Below are 22,959 nucleotides of genomic sequence, written 5' to 3'. Positions count from 1 at the left end.
AATATTTTTTCAGGCCCTTTCTCTCTCTTTTCCTTCCGCCTTATAATGTGAATGTTGACACATTTAATGTCATCCCAGTTGTCTCTTAGACTGTCCTCATTTCTTTTCATTTTTTCTTTTTCTTTATTCACACCACAGCTGTGATTTCCACCAATCTCTCTTCCAGGTCACTTATTCATTCTTCTGTCTCATTTATTCTGCTATTGATTCCTTGTTTATTTTTCATTTCAGTTATTGTACTGTTCATCTCTGTTTGTTCTTTAAATTTTCTAGCTCTTTGTTAAAAATTTATTGTATGTTCTCCGTCTGTGCCTGCATTCTTTTCCAGAGATGTTGAATCATCTATACTGTCATTACTCTAATTTCTTTTTCAGGCTGATTGCCTACCTCCACTTCACTTAGTTGTTCTTCTGGGGTTTTATCTTGTTCCTTTACCTGTAACATATTTCTCTGCCATCTTATTTTGTTTAACTTTCTGTGTTTGTGATCTCTTTTTCTCAGGCTGCAGGTTTGTAGTTGCACTTGCTTCTGGTATCTGCCCCTTGGTGGGTGAGGTTGGTCCAGGGGCTTGTGCAGGCTTCCTGTGGGATGGGCTCTAGCTGCCCCCTGGTGAGTGGAGCTGGTTCTTGTCCCTCTGGTGGGCAGGACCATGTCAGGGGGTGTGTTTAGAGGCGGCTGTGCACTCAGGACAGATGTTAGGCAGCCTGTCTGCTGATGGTGGAGCTGTGTTTCCACTGTCTTGGTTGTTGGCTTGAGGCGTCACAACACTGGAGACTGCAGGCTGTTTGGAGGGACCAGGTCTCTGTGCCAAAATGACCACCTCCAGAAGAGCTCACACAGATGTGTATTCTCTGGGGTCTCTGCCAGCAGTGTCCTTGCCCCCACAGTGAGCCACAGCTGAACCCCACCTCCCCAGTAGACCCTCTAAGGCCCACAGGTAAGTCTGGCCCAGGCTCCTATGGAGTCACTGCTTTGCCCTGAGTCCCAGTGCATGTGAAACCTTGTGTGTGCCCTCCAATAGTAGAGTCTCTGTCTCCCCCAGTCCTGTGTAGCTCCTGTGCAGCTCAAGCCCCCCTGGCCTTCAAAGCCAAATGCTCTCGAGGCTCCTCCTCCTGATGCCAGACCCCCAGGCTGGGGAGCCTGACGTTGGGCTCAGAACTCTCACTCCTGTAGGAGAACCTCTGTGACATAATAATTTTTCAGTTTGTGGGTCACCCGCCTGGTGTGTATGGGATTTGATTATATCGCAAAAGCCCTCCTCGTACTGCCTCATTATGGCTTCTTGTCTTTGGATGTAGAATATCTTTTTTGGTAGGTTCCATTCTTTTTTGTCAATGGTTGTTCAGCAGTTAGTTGTGATTTTGGTGTTTTTGTGAGAGGAGGTGAGCTCAAGTCCTTAAACTTGCCACCTTTTCTCCTCTTGAGTTGAATCTTTAATATATCTTTCATTTATTTCCTTTGCATTCTTTCCTGTACCTTCTTAAAATATAGAATATAGTTATAAACTTTTAATATTCTTGTCTATTAATTATATCATCTGTATTATATCTGGGTAGGTTTTCACTGATTGATTTTTCTCCTCATTATGGTTCATCATTTCCTACTTTGATACATGCCTGTTTATTTTGGATTGGATGCCAAACACTGAATTTTATGTTGATGGGTGCTGGGTATTTTTTATTTCCATAGATATTCTTGAACTTTGTTCTCTGACAGTGCTAATTTACTTGTAAACATTTTGATCCTTTTGAGGCTTGCTTTTAAAGTGTTGTAAGTTTGATCCCGAATAGCCTTTAGATTAGACCTAATTTGGTCCCGCTACTGAGACAGTACTGTTCTGTGTACTCTTATCTGAGCCCCGTGTATTATGAAATTTTTTTCATTCTGGCTGGTGCGAACTGAAGTGAGCTCCAGGGATTCTTTCCTGTGGTTCTTTCCCCTGCCTCAGGTAGTTTCTTCACATGCATATGCTGATGAGTACTCAGGGAGGACCACTACATATCTTTGGAGCATGCTATTTGCACATCTTTCTTCTCTTCAGTATTCTGCTCTGTAAATTCTAGCTGAATTGACGCATTTGAACTTCTAACCTTATCTTTTCAGCTCAGGAAGATTGCTGAACTTTAACTGGATTCTCTCTCCCTGCACTGCAGCCTGGAAGGTGGCTTACCTTTTTTGTTTGTTTTCACAGGGATCACTGTCCTGTGTTACCTGTTATTTAATAATATTTAAAAACTATTGTTTCATATATTTCAGCTCTTCTTTTTAGTTGTTTTAAGGTGGAGAGGGTAAATCCAGTCTGCTATTTCATTTTGGCTCATAATGGAAGTTTTTTGGAGTTAACAATAAACAAGTAAAACAAACAAATGTATCAGGTGGCTATAAGTATACTATGGAGAAACTTGAAGGAAGGGAGATGAAGAGGATTGCAATTTTAAATAGAATGGTGAGAAGAGGACTAGTTTGAGGAACTAGCTACTTTGGTTATTTTTTGCTTTATAATAGCCTGCCCCCCACACTTAATGACTTTTGCTCATGGATGTGCAATTTGGGCCAAGCTGAAGAGACACACCTTCTTCTGCTCTGCTAGGCATCAGTTGGGGCATCTGAAAGGCTGGGGTCTGGAATCATCTGAATACTTCCTCACATGTATGGTTGTTGATGCTGGTTGCCAGATGGGATCTCAGTTGGGCTGTGGCTAGAACATCTACACATGACCTTTCCATGTGGCTGCTTGGCTCCTATACAGCATAATGGCCAGGTTCCAAGGGTGAGCATCTGAAAGAGAGCCAGGAAGAAGCTGTGTTGCCTTTTCTATTTTCTAGCCCAGCCTTGAAAGTAATGTTATGTATCACAGGAAGTCACTAAGACTGGCCCATATTAAAAGGGACTGGACTTAGACTCCTAATCTTGCTGGGAGGCATGTCAAAGAATTTGTGCACACATTTTAAAGCCATCACAATGATACTTGAAAAAAGAAGGTTAAGGATATCTAGAGGAAGAGCATCCCAGGTACAGTGTACAGAAATGCAGAGACTCTGAGGCTGGTGGATACTTGATGGTTTAGATGTGTTTATTTTGAATTTCCCCTGTACAGTGTCATCTCCTTGAGGGCAAGGGCTTTTGTTCACTGCTGTTTTCTCAGCACCTAAAACAGTGTTTGACAGATAGTTGTAGTTTAATTCTTATTTGTGGAAGAGATAGCGTATTGTCAGCAGGGATCAAAAAATCCTAAAAATGAGTACATAACCTTTGATTTATAATTCTTTCTTTAGGAAATAAACTTTAGGGAAAAAAATTGTACAAATAAGCAAAGCTGTAGTGAAAATTTGAAGGTGTCTAAATGCCCATTAATAGATTAGTTAAATAAATTATGTTTTGCCTATATAATGGAACACTGCAATTTTTAAACTAGATGTTTTGACCCAGAAAGATAAGTGAGTGTTGAGGGAAAAGGAGCAGAATTCAAATGATGGTGTTCAGAATGATCTTTTTTGTTTAATAATCTTTATATAATATATGCATAAAATGGAGAGGGATCTAATAGGATGTATATCACATTTTTAATAACTGCTATAGGAGTTATTTTAGACTTGCTTGTCAAAAAATATGTATTACTATTATAATAGAAATACATTTCTATTATAAAAGCAAATGAGGTAAAATTTTTAAATTGATATAGAATAGTATCTAAGCTACTGTGAGTGATAAAAAGCACCTTTTAAAATAATATGTTGGGTTATTTTTATTAATTAAAGAAGGTGGAGGAAAACGAGATTTGTACAGAAAAAGTGTGGGATGTAAAATCAAGATTTTTCAAGAGATTATCTCTTGATTATAGGTTATCCTTATTTCCTTTTATATATTTCTGTATTTTCTTGATTTGTTAAAATAAGCTTGTTTTAAAATAGGGAAGAGATATTAAAAGAAAATAGCTGTAGGGGGTAATGTTAAGCAGCTTTACTTAAATAGTATTTATAATGTGAAAAATCTAAATTTATAAGGTAGCAAAATCGGGGATCTTTTGGTTTCCTTGCAGAGTTCCTTTAATGGTCTCAAAATAGTGACTTAGCAAGAGAAAGACAAATACTATATGATTTACTTATATGTGGAATCTGAAAAACTGAACTCTTATCAACACAGAACAGATGGATGGTTGCCAGAGATGGAGGATGGGAGTTGTGTTAAATAGGTGAAGGTGGTCAAAAGGTACAAACTTCCAGTTATAAGACAAATAAGTTCTGAATGTAATATACAGTGTGATGACTACAGTTAACAATACTGTATTATATATCTGAAAATTGCTAAGGAGATAGAACTTAAAAGTTATTATTACAAGGACAAAAAACTTGTAACTATGTGAGATGATGGATGTTAACTAAACATTGTAGTAATTAATCATTTTGCAGTATATACATATATCAAATCATTATGTTGTACACCTTAAAACTGTTAAAGTTATATGTTAATTATATCTCAATAAAACTAGGAAAATATGACTTAGAACATTTGATTTATACACAATTCTGAATCTACTACTCTTCGTTAAAATGTGGTTGTTTTCCATGTTAATATTATTTTTTATCACCATAATGTAGGTTTTCAGTAACCTTACAAGAGTAATTGAGGGGCTTCCCTGGTGGCGCGGTGGTTAAGAATCCGCCTGCCAATGCAGGGGATACGGGTTCAACCCCTGGTCCGGGAAGATCCCACATGCCATGGAGCAGCTAAGCCCGTGTGCCAAAACTACTGAGCCTGTGCTCTAGAGCCTGCGAGCCATAACTGCTGAGCCCGCGTGCCTCAACAACTGAAGCCCGCATGCCTAGAGCCTGTGCTCTGCAACAAGAGAAGCCACTGCAGTGAGAAGCCCGCGCACCACAATGAAGAGTAGCCCCCACTTGCCACAACTAGAGAAAGCCCACGTGCAGTAACGAAGACCCAACGCAGTCAAAAATAAATAAATAAGTAAATTTATTTTTTAAAAGAGAGTAATTGAGGCCTAAGATTAAAACTACAAATATAATTTATGAATGAAATCTTAGATGATATAATAATACTTTAATTCATACATATTTTGTTGCAAAAATGTTTTTAGGTTAATTCTCATTTCACTGTCTTACCTCTTATTTTAAAGAAGTAATTTGTAATTCATTTTGTTCTTACACACCATAGGATGTGTTTTGGAGATGCAGACAAAATATCTTTGATGAAATGAAGAAGAAATTTTTACAGGTAGACTGCTGATGTAATTGCTTTAGTGTGATAATCAGCAGAGCAAGTAACAGCATGTTAGTATTTTTATTTAATAACAAGGCATGTCTTAAGTTTTATGCTTGTTTGACTATTTAATTTCTACCTGATTTTATTTATTTTTCATTTTATTTATTTATTTTACCTAATTTTAATAATAAGAAAGTCACCTTAAATGAATATATGTCTGATAGTACCTTGTCTTTAACAAGTGAATGAGGTGGAAAACTGATATAAAAACTATAGAACCTTTAGTTTTGATTTTTGGGTGTAATAGTTGTCTATTTTTTACAGATGTATTTTCTGAAATATTAATAATGCTGGGATTAAGTTAATAATTTACAGAGTCAAAACCCAGACATCTTACTTGACGAATTAAATAGAACTGTTACCTTCCTGACAACCTGTACGCACTACAAACCTAAACATTCCTGTGATGTAGCATCCCATTCTAACCTTTACTTAATACCTCACTTTCCTCAGGTCCCTTTAGCTCTAAGTTCAAGGTTCTTTATTTAATCTCTTCTGTCCTCTTCAGGTGATCTCTGGCAAGAGGCCATGTAGAAAAATATCATGTAACATTTTAGGGTTTGCTGGGGGAGTTGGAGTGGAGTGAGGATCTTAAAAATAAAATAATCTTTTTCTCATGTAAGTTAAGACTCCCAGCACTACCCCAGGACTTGTTACTTGTTAAGGTAAAAATGCACAGTCTGAATGAGGCTGATAAATTTAATAAACTTCAGTGAGCAAAAATATTTATACCATCAATTTTTTTTTTAAGTCTGTGGCAGTATATTAGCCGTGAACTGTGGATACCCAGAAGGGTAATGCTCTAAGGCTTAATTTCTTAGCTCATAGCAGTGTCTTTATCAAGTAGTAGATAAAATGGACTGTGCATGTGTGTGTGTGTGTGTGTGTGTGTGTGTGTGTGTGTGTGTGTGTGTGCGCGCGCGCGCACATGCGCGCGCACATTTTTACGTTTGCAACCATAGTATTATCATTTGTAATAACCCTGAAAGGAAGAAAGTCTTGAGAGAAAATGGGTTGACTATTAAATCTAGAGGTAAAGAGGTCCCTTTGTAATGTTTTAAAATTATTCATATTAATTTTTTTCTTAGAAAAATCTTAATCTTGATAACTTTGAATTGTGTTTCTGCATGCTAATGCCATTCTAAATATATGCATTAATTATACACCTTGTTTTGTGTTTTTTAATAAGAAACACGAAGTATTTTTTTATGAAACAAAAATTATGATGTTAACTTCAGAGAACTCAGATTTGAACTTAGAACTGTTCAGAATGCCAAGAATAGGAGACAAGATGACTTGAGAGGCTCTGAGATTCCTTAGACAGAACCATCTGTGGACCACTTCTAGATGTTTCTACAGTGACCGTATCTTTGGAAGACATATATGTTTTCAGTGTTTTTATCCCAGTATGTTTTACCTTTTGTAAATAAGACTGTCATTTTTGTTTGTTTTGTTTTTTCAAGGATTCTTTTTTCAGACTTTCCTGGGAAATCTGGCTTTGTTTCTGCATAGAGCACAAAGAACACTCCCTTAGCATATAGTGTTAATGTAACTGCTGTTGACTTTCCCCTTTTTCTCACAAGTGTAATATTGCTATGAGTTGCCCACCAAATAAGTAGTTTTAATTTTATACTTTGTACCTTTTTCGTAATTGGCCAGATTTTCTGTGTAGGGAACTTTGTGCCCTTCTAATAGCTCACCTAATATAGATGAAATGTTTTCCCAAGTGGGACATGCTTTAGGCTTTTCTAAAACTTTGCATTTGTTTTTTCTTACCTTTTTTCTTCTATTCATTATAGAACTTTTACTAACTCAAAAATTGTGCTCTCTTCCCTAAATTATGATGTGTCTTCAGATGCTTTACCTTAATGTTGGGTGTAGTGCTTAAATGGAACCCCCACCACCAACCACCGTCACTGATAGCACCATCACCACATTCTTCCCAACTAGCACTTGCATGTGCTTACATTTATTTAGGTGTGTTTCTGTTATCTATTACTGTGGAACAGCCTACCCCCAAACTTAGTGGCTTAAAACAACTAGTTTATTTGATCACAATTCTGTGGGATGGGATTTGGGCAAAGGCTTAGCCAGTCAGTTTTTCTGCTTCACATGGCATCATCTGGGATCATTACTTGGCTGCATTTGGCTGGTGACTGGCTTTGGATGGAATGTCCAGGAAGGCTTTTCTTATCAGGCACCTCAGTGCTCCACTAAGTGGCCACTTTCTCTCTGGGTGGATTGTTAGGGTTTTAACACAGCATGGTGGTCCCAGGATAAATGAATTTCTTTTGCCTGGCTGGCTTATAAGAGGAACATTCCAAGAGGTGCAAAAGCAGAAGTTACCTGCTTTAAATCACACAGTATCACTTCTATCACATTCTGTTGGTCCTAGTTGGCCACAAGGTCAGCCCAGATTCATGGGAAGAGAAAAAAGAAAAAGAGTGGCAAAGAATTTTTAGCCATCTTTAATTTACCTCAAGATGGTGATTTTTTTGCTTTGGGCATAAGTAGGACCAATCAGGGGTAGAACTACAAAGAAATTAAGAAGAAAGAGGACACCCGTATTTTCCCAGTTCTAAGAAATACTTTTTTACATTTAAGTATTGTGGAAATCTGTATGCTTAGTATAATATTGTAAATTTTTTTTTCTCTTGAAAAGCTGTAATAAAAACATTGGTACAACCTTATTGATGAAATCTTAAAATTGGAAAAAAAAATTTTTTTCTTATTAATTCCCAAATTGGGAGACGGGGAGGAAAGAGATTTTGCCTCAGTGTAATTATGTGGGCAATCACGATAACAAAAATTCAGATGTAATCTATGGATGATGGCTATGTAGTAGATTAAATTAGGACTGAAAAATGGGCCAGGAGGTTGAGTATAAAGTAATAAAATTTACACGTGGCTAGCTTAGAACTTTAAAGGTCAGAGTTTTTCGTTTGTTTAAATTATCCTAGAATTGAATTCAAGAGTAATATGTGATTGGCCCAGAAATTCTTATAGGAATCTTAAGAAGAAACAGAAGAGTGCACAAAGTTTTATATAGGTATTCATCACAAAATTATTTCTGAAGTGTAATAAAGTCTAGCTCAAGAGTCAGTAAAATTAAATTGATGGAACAAATTATTATTAATCCATGTAATAAAATATTATTCAATTATTAAAATGATGAATTAGAAAAAGTTTGACAAGGAAAGGTTACATGATATATTTATAAGTAAAGAAATAGGTTTCAAAACAGCATGTATATCTAACTGAATGTTTGTGTTTAAAAAGTGTGTGTGTATATGTCTGTTTGTGTTTGCGTAGGAAAAATATTTGGAAGAATATAGACCAAAATGTAATAGTTATCTCTGTGTTATGAATTACAAATGATTTCCACTTTTTCCTTTATACTCTTCCTATTTTGTTTTTTTTGGCTGCGCTGCGTGGCATGTGAGATCTTAGTTCCCTGACCAGGGATTGAACCCACACCCCTGCATTGGAAGCACAGAGTCTTAACCACTGGACTGCCAGGGAAAGTCCGTATACTCTTCCTATTTCAAAAAAAGGAACAAAATTACTTATGTGCGATGCACAGAAAAGAAAGCTATTGTCATTAAAAAGAATAAAAGGCATACATAAGATTAAATTTTGTGTTTACAGTAGTACATTTAGCCTTCAGATGAGATTCCATTGGGGATAATATTACCCACATCTGGGTGTGGAAGGAGAGGAGGCTGGAGTGCCTGTACCTTGCACTCACTTATTTAAGGAAAGAACCAGGAACTGCTGATGGCCATATGTTACCATATCATCATTCTTATGTATACTGTTATGTCAGCAGTTCTGATTTCTGAATTCTTAGGTAGAGTTCTCTTGCTTGGACGGTCAACTTCAACTTATCTGAAGCTTTAAAATCTGGCAGCTGTAGTGCTTTTCACCTGGAAAACTTGAGTCTGCCTCTGAAGTATACTGTTGAAAGTGTAAAAGCGGATCTTTTGTAGTTGAAATGGATTTAGAGTTTCTCGTGCCTTCATTGTGAACCAGGGTTAAAAAGAGTCCACTTTATGTTTCTCAGTTTGAGATTAAAATGTGTAAAACCATCTATTACAAGTGTTAATATAACACCTTAAGCTTATAGCTGAAGGCTTTTTTGTTCTTTGTTATCCTGGTTTTTTTTTTTGTTTTGGGGTTTTTTTTTTTTGTGGTACGCGGGCCTCTCACTGTTGGGGCCTCTCCTGTTGCGGAGCACAGGCTCCGGATGCGCAGGCTCAGCAGCCGTGGCTCACGGGCCCAGCTGCTCCACGGCATGTGGGATCTTCCCGGACTGGGGCACGAACCTGCTTCTCCTTCATGGGCAGGCGGATTCTCAACCACTGCGCCACCAGGGAAGCCCTGTTATCCTGTTTATTTTATAAAAATATATTCTTTATTTTGTTTTTAAATGGGTTATTATTGGTAATTAAATATTTTGACTTGTCTGAAATATAGTGCTAGCCAATCTTAAACATTATACTTCTTTTATAGCAACTTATTTCTGTTTTAAACTAATTGGATTAACCTTAGTTTAAGTAATCTCTTACAAACCCAGAATTATATATGGCAGAAACAAATTATAATTGTATTACCCTGCCAAACAAACAAACAGAAATACCTTGTGGTGGTCCTGTCTTTAATACAAGTCAATGATAATAACTATTCTTATTTAAAAATGGATAATATAGAAGTAACAAAAGATTGAGGTTAATATTATTGTGTTTTTTTAAAAAGAAAAGGTGAGAAATACATTCTTGTATACAGTACCAGTTTGTACAGTTCATATTTGTGCAAAGCCTTTTATGGGGATAGCGAGAGGTCCCTCAGAGAATGACTGCTGCCCTAGACTTTGAGGGAAAGCAAGAGATTTACATGATCAGATTTGCATATTAAAGTACTGTTCTGGATTGAAGGAAGATGAGATTGGAAGAAGCTATTTCCATGATCTTAAGGTAAGATTCTGATTGCTGTAGGCAGGATTAAAGAGAAAAGGAATAGTTCAAGAGATATTCAGATGATAGAAATGATAGAATTTGGTGATTATGTGAGTTGAAGAAGAGGGAAGAAATGAGGAAGGTGCTCCTCTCTGGTTTCAGCAGCTGGTAGATGATGGTACCATTAATTGAGTTGGGCATTGCAGGAGGAGGAAAAGAACTTCTTTCACCAAAGTGTCTGATGTAGGCTACTACTGCTGTAGAAAATAGGTAAAAGAGTTGTGTCCTTCAACAGCTTGAGGGAAGGCATAGCTTCTTTGAGAACGTCTCCTTTAAAATTTTTTTCTCTGATTTATGTACTAGATAAAAAAGAATGAAAAAATTTGTGACCCTAACTCCCTTCTACATTGGTAATTGAAAAGTATTTTTTCCTTGCTTTCCTTTACCCCTCTGCTGGCTGATCTGTTTGGGTAAGCTTCTCAGCTCCTAACACACTGATAAATGGGGCTTTTGGACTTTTGGTCTGTGGGTACAACAAACTAAAGGTCAGGATGCCTGATTGCTTTTATCCTTTAGTTATGGATTTTGCAATCTTAGACAATCCTCATTGCATTTCTACACAGTTCTCTTTCTGTTTCATCAGGAAACCCAGAAATGCTTGATTTGACGGTGCTAGCATAGTAGTGACACATTTTTAAGGATCAGATTTTGTTATTTTCAACTGAAAATTGCTCAAGTAAACTTGTCTTCATGGGCTTGTTGATCATTGATTTACAGCCTTAAAAGGTGAAAGCAAATATCCACAAGACCAATGGTTGATTCTTAAATATACCCCAGTTTTTCCAAAACGAACATATATGGTGCTTTATATGTTTGACATTATCCATTAGAGTATATTTCAGCCATAAAACAGTAGTATTCACACAGAGAAAATAGTATTTTGTGGGTTTATTTTAATTTAATCATAGAAAACATTAATATTTATATTTTTTCTTTAAAGATAAATAGTATATTTTTTTAAATTTCAGGTAGAAAATGCTGCTGAAGAACCAAGAGTCTTATGTATAATACAAGATACTACTAATTCAAAGACAGTGAATGAACGGATCACTTTAAATTTACCAGCTTCTACTCCTCTCAGAAAGCTCTTTGAAGATGTGGCCAACAAAGTAGGCTACATAAATGGAACCTTTGATTTGGTGTGGGGGAATGGAATCAATTCTGCTGATATGGTAAAACTCTAAACTGAAAGCATCTTCTCTTAAGCTGCTAATAATATTATAGTCATTATTGTTGTTGTTTTTAATAGTATACTAAATCCTGGAACCCTTCTTAATATTGTAAGCAGGACTATAGAGTCCATGTGCAACTCGATATTTGGATCCCTCTTCATCGCTTTACTTTCATTCTAGATTCAGCATTTGATTATCTTAAAGTTTGCACAATGTCATTTCATAAGTTTTTTTATTCATGTAAGATGATTATCATAATATTGTGTCATCTATGGAAAATTTTCCAACATTTACTGAATGGGATATTCATTTTAAATATTTAAGTGAAAAAAGCAGGATATAAAATCATATGTATTTTATAATCTAATTTTTGGAAAAGAAGAGAAAATATATATAGAAAGAAAAAAGTAATAGAAGGACTTACACTCCAATATTAACAGAAATTATGCACCAGATAGAGTGGTGAACACCTGATCAGGAAGGTTGGTGGTATCATGACTTCAGCTTCAAAGACCTCACAGTAAAGTTTTAGAGACAGGTATATCAAAAAATAATTACACTAACATGTTTTAAGTATTATTAAGTATGATTTATGAGTTTGCTGTAAGTGCAAAGAGGAGGGACGGATCAATTTTGCATGGGAGAGTGGCAAAGGGGACTGTTGAGTTGGATCTCATCTGTATTTTAGAATAGTATTCTAAATAATCTTTTTTCTTTCCTCGCAGTCCAAATTCACCCTGCATACGATTGCTAGAATTATCTCCAGTCATCTCAAATCATAGTACTCCTGTCACCTTCCAGTTTAGAAATCTTTAATGACTGCTCACTGCCCTGATTAAAAGTCATATTCCCTAAGTTAGCGTTCAAGACAATTGGTCTTTTAAATCTAATCTTAGCTCTCAGATATTGGACTAATTTATTTTCTTAATACAAAATTTTATACTTCTCTATCTCTGTGTTTTTGCTTGTTACCTCTTCCTGTCCGATACCATTGCTGCACTTAAGTTTTCCAGAAAAATACCTTTAAAGGCAAATGAATTGAATGTGTATCCTGATCGTATTTGGAAGGCATAGTTTTAATTGACTCTGCAGAAGAATGAAAGGTGTTGGGTGTTGCTTGATTTGCCTTTAAAATTGATGATATTTTGCCTTCTATTCCATAATATATTTATGATTTTTAAAAATGTAGAACTAGGGCTTCCCTGGTGGCGCAGTGGTTGAGAATCCGCCTGCCGATGCAGGAGACACGGGTTCGTGCCCTGGTCCGGGAAGATCCCACATGCCGCGGAGCGGCTGAGCCCGTGAGCCATGGCCGCTGAGCCTGCGCGTCCGGAGCCTGTGCTCCGCAACGGGAGAGGCCACAACAGTGAGAGGCCCGCGTACCGCAAAAAAAAAAAAAAAAAAAAAAAAATGTAGAACTAGTGTTTTTAAATGGGAAAAGAATCTGAAAAAGAATAACTATATGTACAACATATGTATAATCGAATCACTTTGCTGTACACCTGAAACTAACCAACATTGTAAATCAACTATAATATAAAATAAAAATTTTTTAAAAAGTGTACTTGCAAAAAAAAAAAAAAACCTAGTGTTTTAAATTAGCCAGCTTTGGGGCTTCCCTGGTGGCGCAGTGGTTGAGAGTCCGCCTGCCGATGCAGGGGACATGGGTTTGTGCCCCGGTCTGGGAAGATCCCACATGCCGCGGAGCGGCTGGGCCCGTGAGCCATGGCCACTGAGCCTGCGTGTCCGGAGCCTGTGCTCCGCAATGGGAGAGGCCACAACAGTGAGGCCCACATACCACAAAAGAAAAAAATAAATAAATAAATAAATAAATTAGCCAGCTTTCTCCCATGAAATTGGTCAGTAAAACTGGTAGTCCAACAAGTTATACAAAGAGAAATGATATTTAATCTGAAACTTTGAATATTCTCTTTTACATTACTGTATAACTTCTAGTGTTGCGTCTTTTTTGATTTATAGGATAGTTCTATACTGTCTGCCTAAGTCCTGTTTATCTCTTACTTTTAAAAAGCCTTACTTGATGTTTCTTCATGCCACTTTAAAAGTAATCTTTCTCTTTGTCCTCCTATTGCACTTTTTATTCTGCTATGCCACTTATAGTCTTTTTATTATAGTTGTTATTCATTTGTGTCTTTCCACTTGATAGAATGTATTTTGATGTCTAAGACCTCATAGTATTAGTTTTGTATCCTCCAAAGATACTATTGCTAGGCACTCAAAAAGTGTTTGTTAAATTAACATCTGCTCTAGCACTATGCCAGGATTAACTATTTTTCTTTCTTCAGCTGTGACTGTTCTTAAGTCCTTAATTTTTGTGTCTTCATATGCCTACCGTACATTTCTACGAGTATACTCTTACCTGCTTACTGTACAATGCTGCATGTATGCTTCTTTGAAAACCTAATTCATTTATCTACTCACCATCTCATACACACAGACAGACATTTATTGAGGTAAAACCCCTATGTGTTCTAGCTGTATCATCTGATCTTTTATGCCTGAGAGACACTGAGAGATCTGGTTCCTGCCAGAGAATATAAGGGGCCCAAAGATACCTTTCTTCCTTTCAAGTGGCTTCTCTTAGCTTCTGATTCTCTGTCCTGTTTTTCTCATGGATTTCTAGATGCGATCCAAAGTGAGATTATATGTTTATTTTATTAACACTTATTTTGTGCTTACTGTGTACCTAGTATTGTTCTGATACTAGACTTTATACAAATATAACCTCCTTTAATCCTTTTAACCACACTATGAGGTAAGTGCTATCACGGCCTCATAGGTGAGGAAACTACGTCATGAGGAAGTGAAGTAACTTGTGCGGAGTCACACAAATAGCAAGTGGCAGGATCTCTTATAGTTAATTTTTTTGTCCTTAATACCTATGCTTTTATATAATGTTCATTTTGTAAGAAATAAAGCCATCTCCATAAAATAAGTCCTTCTAAGGAGATATTCCTCATGTCTTTGAAACATTAAAAACATTTCTTAATGAACAAAATAGTTTTAAAACAAAAGAGTAGGGCATTCATCCCATCCCTCATTTTTCTCAACAGTGGACTGGAGAGAGTGAGTATGGCTCACACTCTCTCATATTGGGTGAGTATGGCTTGGAGCATGCAGAGCTCTGTCTCTTATCCACCAACTAGAATGTATCAGAATGACAGCCAGGGTTTAAATTGCCTACCAGATAAAAGAGGTAGGTGAAGACTAAACATGTTAGATGTTTAGTTTTCAAAGGAGTGATCACTTCTATCACCCTGGGGTCCTCTGAATCCTGGCAGTGGACTTGAAATAGGTATCATTTACTAGGACAGGCTTTTCCTTTGAGGGTCTTTCTGAAGTTGCCCATTTTTTAATGTTACATAATTATTTGGGTTGGGTTGCTTAGTGTGTTTCCTTATGTGGGAATTCTCATTATATTCCTATATCAAAACATGTTTTTACAGTTTTTAGTGATATAAAATAATCTTTAGTTAATTTTCATGAAAATCCATTGAATACTATATTGCATACATTTTAGAGAACATCAAAACAAATGTTTTCAATTCTTTTTTTGTGTAGTACTTTAGTTTTTTAGATGTTGGGAAATGTGAACAGCTGGGATACCTGTCGATATATGCCCTGTCACTGGGCTTAGCCATCCCAGTTCCTGAATAGATGAGTTAATTCCAAGCCTAGATTAACAGAATTTATCAGAATCTTCATTAAAAAAAATACTGTTTAAGCCCAATAATTGTAGATATGTGTCTATTTACATATTACTTGTTTTATTATTATAATTAATGTTTCTCATAATCTGAGATATCTTATTTTATGCCTGTAGGCTCCACTGGATCATACCAGTGACAAGTCTCTTCTTGATGCTAATTTTGAGCCAGGAAAGAAGAACTTTCTGCATTTGACAGATAAAGATGGTGAACAGCCTCAAATACTGCTGGTAAACTCTTTAGAAAGCCCTATAGTCATAATTTTTGTGCACTGTCACCTACTACTTGGGAAGCAGTTTTCCAAAGGAAGGAGGAGAGATGTGTTTTGCAATTTATGTATAATAAATTATTTTTCTATTTTCTGTTGGCTTGTTAAAAGTACGTATGTTAACATGGTTACACTGGGCATCTGTAGCACTTTGTGTATATAGTCTCTTGCCATACAGAGGATCACCATTAGAACAGGGATGGGGATGGGTCTAGGATCTCCTACTGTGTTTCAGTGGCCTTTTGTTTGGTTAAGCATTTGCTTGGTTGGTGTAAATCTTCGGCGGTTTTGCCCAGGTTTTCTGGTATTTTCGTAGAGGAACAGACCCCCAGAATTATCTACTCTGCTGTTTTTGCTCCCACTCCCCATTCCCCACCCCCCATTTTTTTTGGAATGAGTAGTTTGTAAATTCTATGCTTTATTTCTGTTCTTTTAGTGTTTGCTGCAATTCATATTTCAATAGCCTTTCCTGTCTGGTTCAGTGGCTTTAGTGATCGTCAAATCTAGTAACTCCCAATTTGAGAGAGATACATTGAAAAAACCTGGTCTGATTTACCTTGCTGCTTTACAGACTGAAGAAACTCCCAGAGTTTATGGACTTTTCCAAAAAGCTTCTCTTTAATGAAACTTTCCTCAAGAAAAGTTCTTCTGTTTGATGCTTTTCATTTAGAAGTCTGTTGTGAATTAGAATGCCTCTCTGGACAGTAGACAGTAATTAAACACAGGACATCCATACAGAAGCAATGCCAGAATATGTTCTGACTTCCCTTAATCTCATTGTTTATTTTTATGACATCATGAGAAGATTTTGATTAGTCTGAGTGACATTGAAACTAAATTAGCTATTAATTTGGGGATTCATGTTTTAAAATGCTTAGTAATTAGTCTTCAGCTCTTAGTTGCTTGTGCTGATTTTATATCCCTTACTCCCTGTGGACGTCTTCCTCATCAATAGGAAGTTTCTTAATGGAGACAATAGGAAACTATCCATTTCATTCAATACTTATTGAGTGTCCCCTACCTTTCAGGCCTACTTAGCAAGGATGATGTAAAAATAAATGATAAACTCTGTCATTAAGGAGTTCACAATTGTACTCTGATTAATTAGTACCAGAAATCTCCTCTCTCATGTAAACAGAATTTGAAAAAGATTTAAATAAAATTGAGAAAGTAAGAGCTTTGGAAGGAGACCTAAGCATTTTTCCAAAATGTGTTATATTGGGCATCTTTCAAACCTTCCTACAGGAAATAGTGAGGGTATATAATTTGAATGTCTTGGTGGTACCTGTAATGCCTTGTCTTTTTTTCATTGCCTCAGGAATTAGTATGCCTTTTTTCATTGTTTTAGCAATATTTACCACTCAGTAAATATTGGTTATGCTGCATTTTAGGAGGATTCCAGTGCTGGGGATGACAGTGTTCATGACAAATTTATAGGTCCACTTCCAAGAGAAGGTTCTGTGGGCTCTACCAGTGATTATGTCAGCCAAAGCTACTCCTATTCATCTATTTTGAATAAATCAGAAACTGGTAAGATATATTATTGTTGTCATTGTTGTATTTTCATAAACTCAAAGGGCATTAATCCAGAGTGATTTTAGCAATCTCAAGCCTAATCTTCTCATTTTATGGATTAGAGAAAACAGACCCAGAGCAAGATCACTAGTTAGCAGAAGCAAAGTTAGAACAAGAATGTGGTTTTCCCTTTCCCTCAACCCATTGTTATTTTTACTGTATTGTTACTGCCATTATTTAATAATAACTATTAAATATTGGATTTTGAAGGAAGACTTTTTCTGTTTGATAATTTTCTATCTTGAATTTAATCTTAAATTTTTGAAGTTGACTTCCGCTGGAAAGGAATGTATCTCTGTGTACATTGGAATAGACTATGGCAAATACTTTCATGTGGAAACAGATGGGCCAGGCTTATTTTATCAGAACTACTGTGTTATCTTCTAGTTTAATCTAATCATAAGTTTGAAATTAATCCTGTAATTAAAAAATTCCTGCTAGCTTTTTTCTGAATATGTTTAAACCTATATTTGTGAATTTTTTCAATTTATTGAGCTAATGGAATTGCTTTATTTATGCAGTTTTATATTTATTTATACATAAGACTGGTTAATTGCCTGAAAATCTGGATACTTTCACATATCATTTTATCTTAAAACAAACATTTTCAGTAGATAGTATTCATGTTAAAAGAAATGGAAACAGGCTCAGAGAAGCCTTTGATTATATAGCTAGTTAATGGTATTTCATGTTAGGTATGGCTTCAGAGTGTTTACTCTTAGAACTTTAAAACAGATGACTGTAAATATTAGACACAGATATCTAGTATAAAAAGAAAACTGTAGAGTAATATTGTAGATTTTGTTTTAATGTGTTCTGAAATCTTCCACTTACTATATTTTGTAATTGAAATGTAGAATAATTTCCTCATAGCTAATCTTTTGTACAGGCTTAATGGTGTATTTGTTCTGAAAATGGTAAAAGCTGGTCGTGTTTGGTATTTAGGATCATTTATATCAATAGAACTTTTTGCAGCAAACTACGAGAATAAAAGAGAATGACAGAGTATCTTTTCTCATTATACTGTCTAGAGTATAGTGATTCTCAAATTTTTATTTCTTTAAAAATCATTTTGAGATACTTGTTAAAAATGTAGGTTCTGGGGCTTCCCTGGTGGCGCAGTGGTTGAGAATCCGCCTGCCGATGCAGGGGACACGGGTTCGTGCCCTGGTCCGGGAAGATCCCACATGCCGCGGAGCAACTAAGCCCGTGAGCCATGGCCACTGGGCCTGCGCGTCCGGAGCCTGTGCTCTGCAACGGGAGAGGCCACAGCAGTGAGAGGCCCGCATACCGCAAAAAAAAAAAAAAAAAAAAAATGTAGGTTCTGAGGCATTACTCCTCCAAATACTAAGTTGCTCTGCAGTAGACTGGATAAATTGCGTTTTTAAAAAATAGATGCCCTAGATTATTATGAGATAGTTGGAATACTTAGAGAAAGTTCCAGATTTAACAAGTCAGGATTCTTGAAATTTTTGCTGTTTATTCTGACAGCCAACTCCGTCCTTATGCAAGAAGTATTTATAGAACTCCTACTTTGTGCTGAGTACTGTATGGCTCTCCGATGCCTGTAAATTCCTAGAGACTAAAGCATACTTTAAAAAAAAAGTTCTTCTAAGAAAAAAAAGTTCTCCTATTATACGAATGTAATACATGTTCATTGTCATATTGTAAAATGAAAAAAGTGGAAATCACTTTTTTAAAAATAGTACTGACAGTACTATTAACAGAAACTCCTTTAATGATTTTGCTTATTTTTGTCTTATCTTTCCTTCATCTGAATGCTTTTAAGAAAATGGGGAAATCATGTTGCGAGCAGACTTTTAATATATATTTTTTCGTGTAATACTATATGAGGATCATTTTTCAATGTTATTAAATAGTATTTTAATATGGGTTTTAAGTGGCTGAAGAATAGTCTTTCGTTATATGATTTAGATAGTTAAACTGTAATTATTACCTGTGTTATGATGAACATACTTATACATAAGTTTTTATTTTCATCTGTGATTATTTCCTTAGAGTAAGTTCCTAGAAATTGAATTACTAAGTTGAAATTTATTTAAAATATTTTTAGACAACTTTGATATACATTGCCATGTAATCATAGTCTTCATTCCCAACTATTATTCCTCATACAGCTCTTTTCCCTACCAGTACATTTTCCTCCGGTGTTCTGGGGTACTGCCTTTCTGAATTAAAATAATCTGTACACATCCAAAGGAGCCTGGGGTTCAAAAAATGTTCTTTTTAAAAAATATTTGTTTATTTGCACCAGTTCTTAGTTGTGGCACACAGATCTTTGTTGCTGCATGTGGGATCTTCATTGTGGCACGCAGGATCTTTAGTTGTGGCATGTGGGATCTTTTTAGTTGGCGACATGCGGGATTTAGTTCCCTTAGTTCCCTGACCAGGGATCGAACTCGGGCCCCCTGCATTGGAAGTGCAGAGTCTTAACCACTGGTCCACCAGGGAAGTCCCAAAAAGTGTTTTGTTACTGACTATTGAATTTGCATTTTCCTTTAGAAATTATTGTAAATGTACAAAATGTTTTTAATGAAAAATGCACTCATGATTTCAACTCAGTGCTGTAAGAAAACATTTCTCCATAATGCAGTGAGGCTGAGGACTTAACATATTCTTTCCTGTCTCCCTTGCCTACCAACTGCTCTGGTAGCCAGCCACTGTTGTTAAGAGATAGTTGGGTGTCGGGGGGACTTTAAGGAATAAGGAGTGGATTGAAGGCTGATGTGGACTCTCAGGTGATTAGAAACCACATGACTGAGGTATTTCATCATTTAAAACCTATATATCTTTCCTTGGGCAGTTTCTTTCACAATTCTTTTTGTTTTATTTTATCTACTTTAGGAGTTGGCCAGTTTCATTCTACTTCATTTGACCTGTTCCAGTTCTTGTTCATTTCTTGTTGGTTCTGTTCAGGACTTCTTTTTGCATTTGCCCTCTGCAGAATGGCATATGTTCTTATGTTCTTCTCCCTTAACTAGCTTGTACTTAAAATATTGATTCATAACTATTTCAGATAGAGGACCCACTGATAACAGTTATCATTTGAAATTTGCTGATTTAGACAATGCATAATGACAAAAGATTTCTATTCAGTAGCATTTTATCTTACTAATCTCACTAAAAGCTGCATACTTTTGGAAAATAGTAGTACATTTATTTGAGACACTGTTCATTGTGTTTAAATATGGTGCTGAGTCAGGTACAAAAGACCATAGGTTTCTATATGATTCTTATTGCTAGTGGTAAAGTAAACAGCAGTGGCAAAAATTATTACTCCCTCCTTCCCTTAAACCCCTCCCCCCACCACCCATTTTTAAGCCCAGGGAAAGGAAACAAAGTCACAAATAAATGATACATGATTGGTCTTAAGGTACATAAAGAACAATAGTAGTATTCATTTACCTTTTAAGGCTGCAGGTAGAGTGGTTGTCCCTGACTGTTGAGGAATTGGGGGAAGGAGATGGAGAAGGGAAATCCCAGGCAGCCTCAGCTGAGAAGAAGGTGCAGAATAACCTGGTCTCCTTGTTTGAGTGCTGTCGTTTATGGGAAAGAGTCCATTTATATAACCTAAGAATGAAATAATGCTTTTTATTATTAATAATCAGTCCAAATATCTTACAGATTTGTATTACTTGTAAGTCATATGCACTTCTCCCTCATGTGCACCGGCTGCTATGCTAAGTAGTAGGATAGATAGAGAAATCAGATTTGACCCCTCCCCCTCAGTCTGTTGGGGAAGCCATACAGGTAAATAAACAATTATAGAACAGAGTAGGACGGGGTGTTGTGAGAACAACTCAGGTGGGGCATGCTGGTTAGGAATTGAAGCAGTTTATAAGTATATAACAATGTAGAGTAAATATATAAACATATATACATAGTATTCTTAGAGATGAAAGGCACTAGAAATCAAAGCTCGAACCTTAGTCCAGAGTGAAAGATAGGTAGGTACTTGGTCTCTTCTTAGAATTGTACAAGTGCAGATAGCATGGAATCTATTCCTCTTTTCCACAGCTGACCAAGGTTCATTGTGCATTTGTTGGTCCTTTCATCACCTTCATTAGCAATATAGTTTATCCACAGTGTTTGCCATTTCTTAAGATATTTTTGTTAATTCTTGGGAAATAGAAAAAGTATTTCAAAAAGCTTCAGTGAAAAAAAAAAGGAAAAAAGAAAAAGGAAAAAAAAAGCTTCAATGAATGCCTTGGCATGTATTGAGAAAAGGTTTAAGTTTTTTTGAGATAACCAAGTCTTTCAGTATTAAGTGGGAGTAAATGAGTTTAATTATTAAGCAATGTGTTTACCACATTTTACTAAAATATTGAGGTATAATAAAATGATGACACTGATTTGTGTGCATATGTACCTCATAAACTGGGTCTGAAGTCTACTTCAAAGGAGAAGTTCCAAAAATGTTCTCAACGGTGGTAGCCATTTCCAGTTAGGTATATAAAGTTAAGTACTTAAATAGTTCACTTGACTTTTGTATGCATGTAAGTTTCTGCTTTCCTTCTCCCCCCCCTCTGTTCTCCCCTACCTCCATCTCTGAGTTCTCTTCTTACTTTAGTAGTCACTCTTTGCATAGCCTGCCGATCTGTGGGATTTCATACTTCATGGGTGTGTTAAAACAGTGGAAGTCACTCTGAGTTTGTATACAGTGAATTTATCTCATGTTGTTAATTCTTGGTAGAAATTGGTTTATGGGGCCTGATGACTGGGATAACTGGTTCGGTACTGTCTTCATTTGTTGGGTATATATGATGTTTAAAGTGAATATGCTTATACTTTTCCATTTTAATACACAACTTTTAGATTTGGTGAACAAAGATTATTTTTGTCAAAAATACTTTATTAAACATAACCGTTTTATTAAATGCTGTGTAATATCCATGTGTGTCTCTGGACATATAGCAAGATGTCCAAAGATCCTGACTTTTTCTGAGAAATAAGGTTTACATAGTGCACATATTAGCAAAGTGGTCTTTCTTAGGTGCTACTGAAAAAATTGAAATAATTTCCAACTGTAACCTTAACCTCTCAATTTTTACTGTGTAGTAGATTCTTATTAAGTTTTCTTTTCATTAATTTTTTGATGTAAATGCTGATTTATGTATATTTGTGTGTGCTTTTTTTTTAAAGGATATGTGGGATTAGTAAACCAAGCAATGACTTGCTATTTGAATAGCCTTTTGCAAACACTTTTTATGACTCCTGAATTTAGGAATGCATTATATAAGTGAGTATTCAAAAAATACTATACTATACTATACTATAAATACTATAAATAAAATTGATTTAAGAATGAAAATATAGTTTTTAACTAATTAAGTCTGTCTACCTTCTTGCACTTATTTGTTAAGTTTGGGGCATCCCTCACTTCTTCAAACATACCTTGAATAGTAAATAAGAAAAGGATCTTATGAGAGACGAGCATATGAAAAATTTGTGGGGAGAGAGAATCAGAAGTGCATAGACAGCAAAAGGATAAAATTGATAAGATTTATGTTTAAGATAAATTATTGTATTTAAGCTTCCTCACTTTTAGCTTTAATGCCTTTGTGAAGAAATAAGTTATCTGCTTTTGGAGATAATCTGGATGTGTAAACATTCTTTTTTTCCTCCACCTCTCAATTTAAGAAACAAAGTTGTCTTTTTAAACTTGCAGATTTTGTTTTTAATTAAAATACAATGGAGCCGTTCCGGTGTTTTTTTGTGGGGTGGGGGGCGGAATGTTTTTTTAAAAAACTGTATGTATATCAGATACTTTAAAATGCTCTATGGAGGAAGTCCATATTTAAATAAACCGTAAAGTCAGACATTTATTTTGATGAGTATCCTATTATAATACATTTAATACACTCTCACTTTGTGTATTTCTTTACAGTATACATAACTTA

At 35.9% G+C, this 22,959-nt stretch overlaps 1 protein-coding gene across 3 annotated transcripts in view; it reads left to right on the top strand.

Annotated features, from left to right (window-relative positions):
* The window catches only part of USP47 (ubiquitin specific peptidase 47), a 130,222-nt gene that overhangs the window by 43,859 nt on the left and 63,404 nt on the right, over positions 1–22,959 (top strand). Inside the window, exons 2-7 of one of the 3 annotated variants that reach the window (XM_067038606.1) lie at positions 4,040–4,209; positions 5,173–5,232; positions 11,264–11,467; positions 15,312–15,425; positions 16,855–16,993; positions 22,202–22,298. In XM_067038606.1, the coding sequence (XP_066894707.1) occupies positions 5,212–5,232; positions 11,264–11,467; positions 15,312–15,425; positions 16,855–16,993; positions 22,202–22,298 (575 nt within the window). In that variant the 5' untranslated portion in view covers positions 4,040–4,209; positions 5,173–5,211. The remainder of the gene's footprint in view (positions 1–4,039; positions 4,210–5,172; positions 5,233–11,263; positions 11,468–15,311; positions 15,426–16,854; positions 16,994–22,201; positions 22,299–22,959) is intronic. The other 2 variants (XM_059067896.2, XM_059067897.2) reach the window with 2 other exon arrangements.

Source organism: Kogia breviceps, chromosome 7, assembly GCF_026419965.1.
Source record: "Kogia breviceps isolate mKogBre1 chromosome 7, mKogBre1 haplotype 1, whole genome shotgun sequence".
NCBI lineage: Eukaryota > Metazoa > Chordata > Mammalia > Artiodactyla > Physeteridae > Kogia > Kogia breviceps.
The sequence above is the reverse complement of the archived record's forward strand: the minus strand, read 5'-3'. Positions and strand labels throughout refer to the sequence as shown.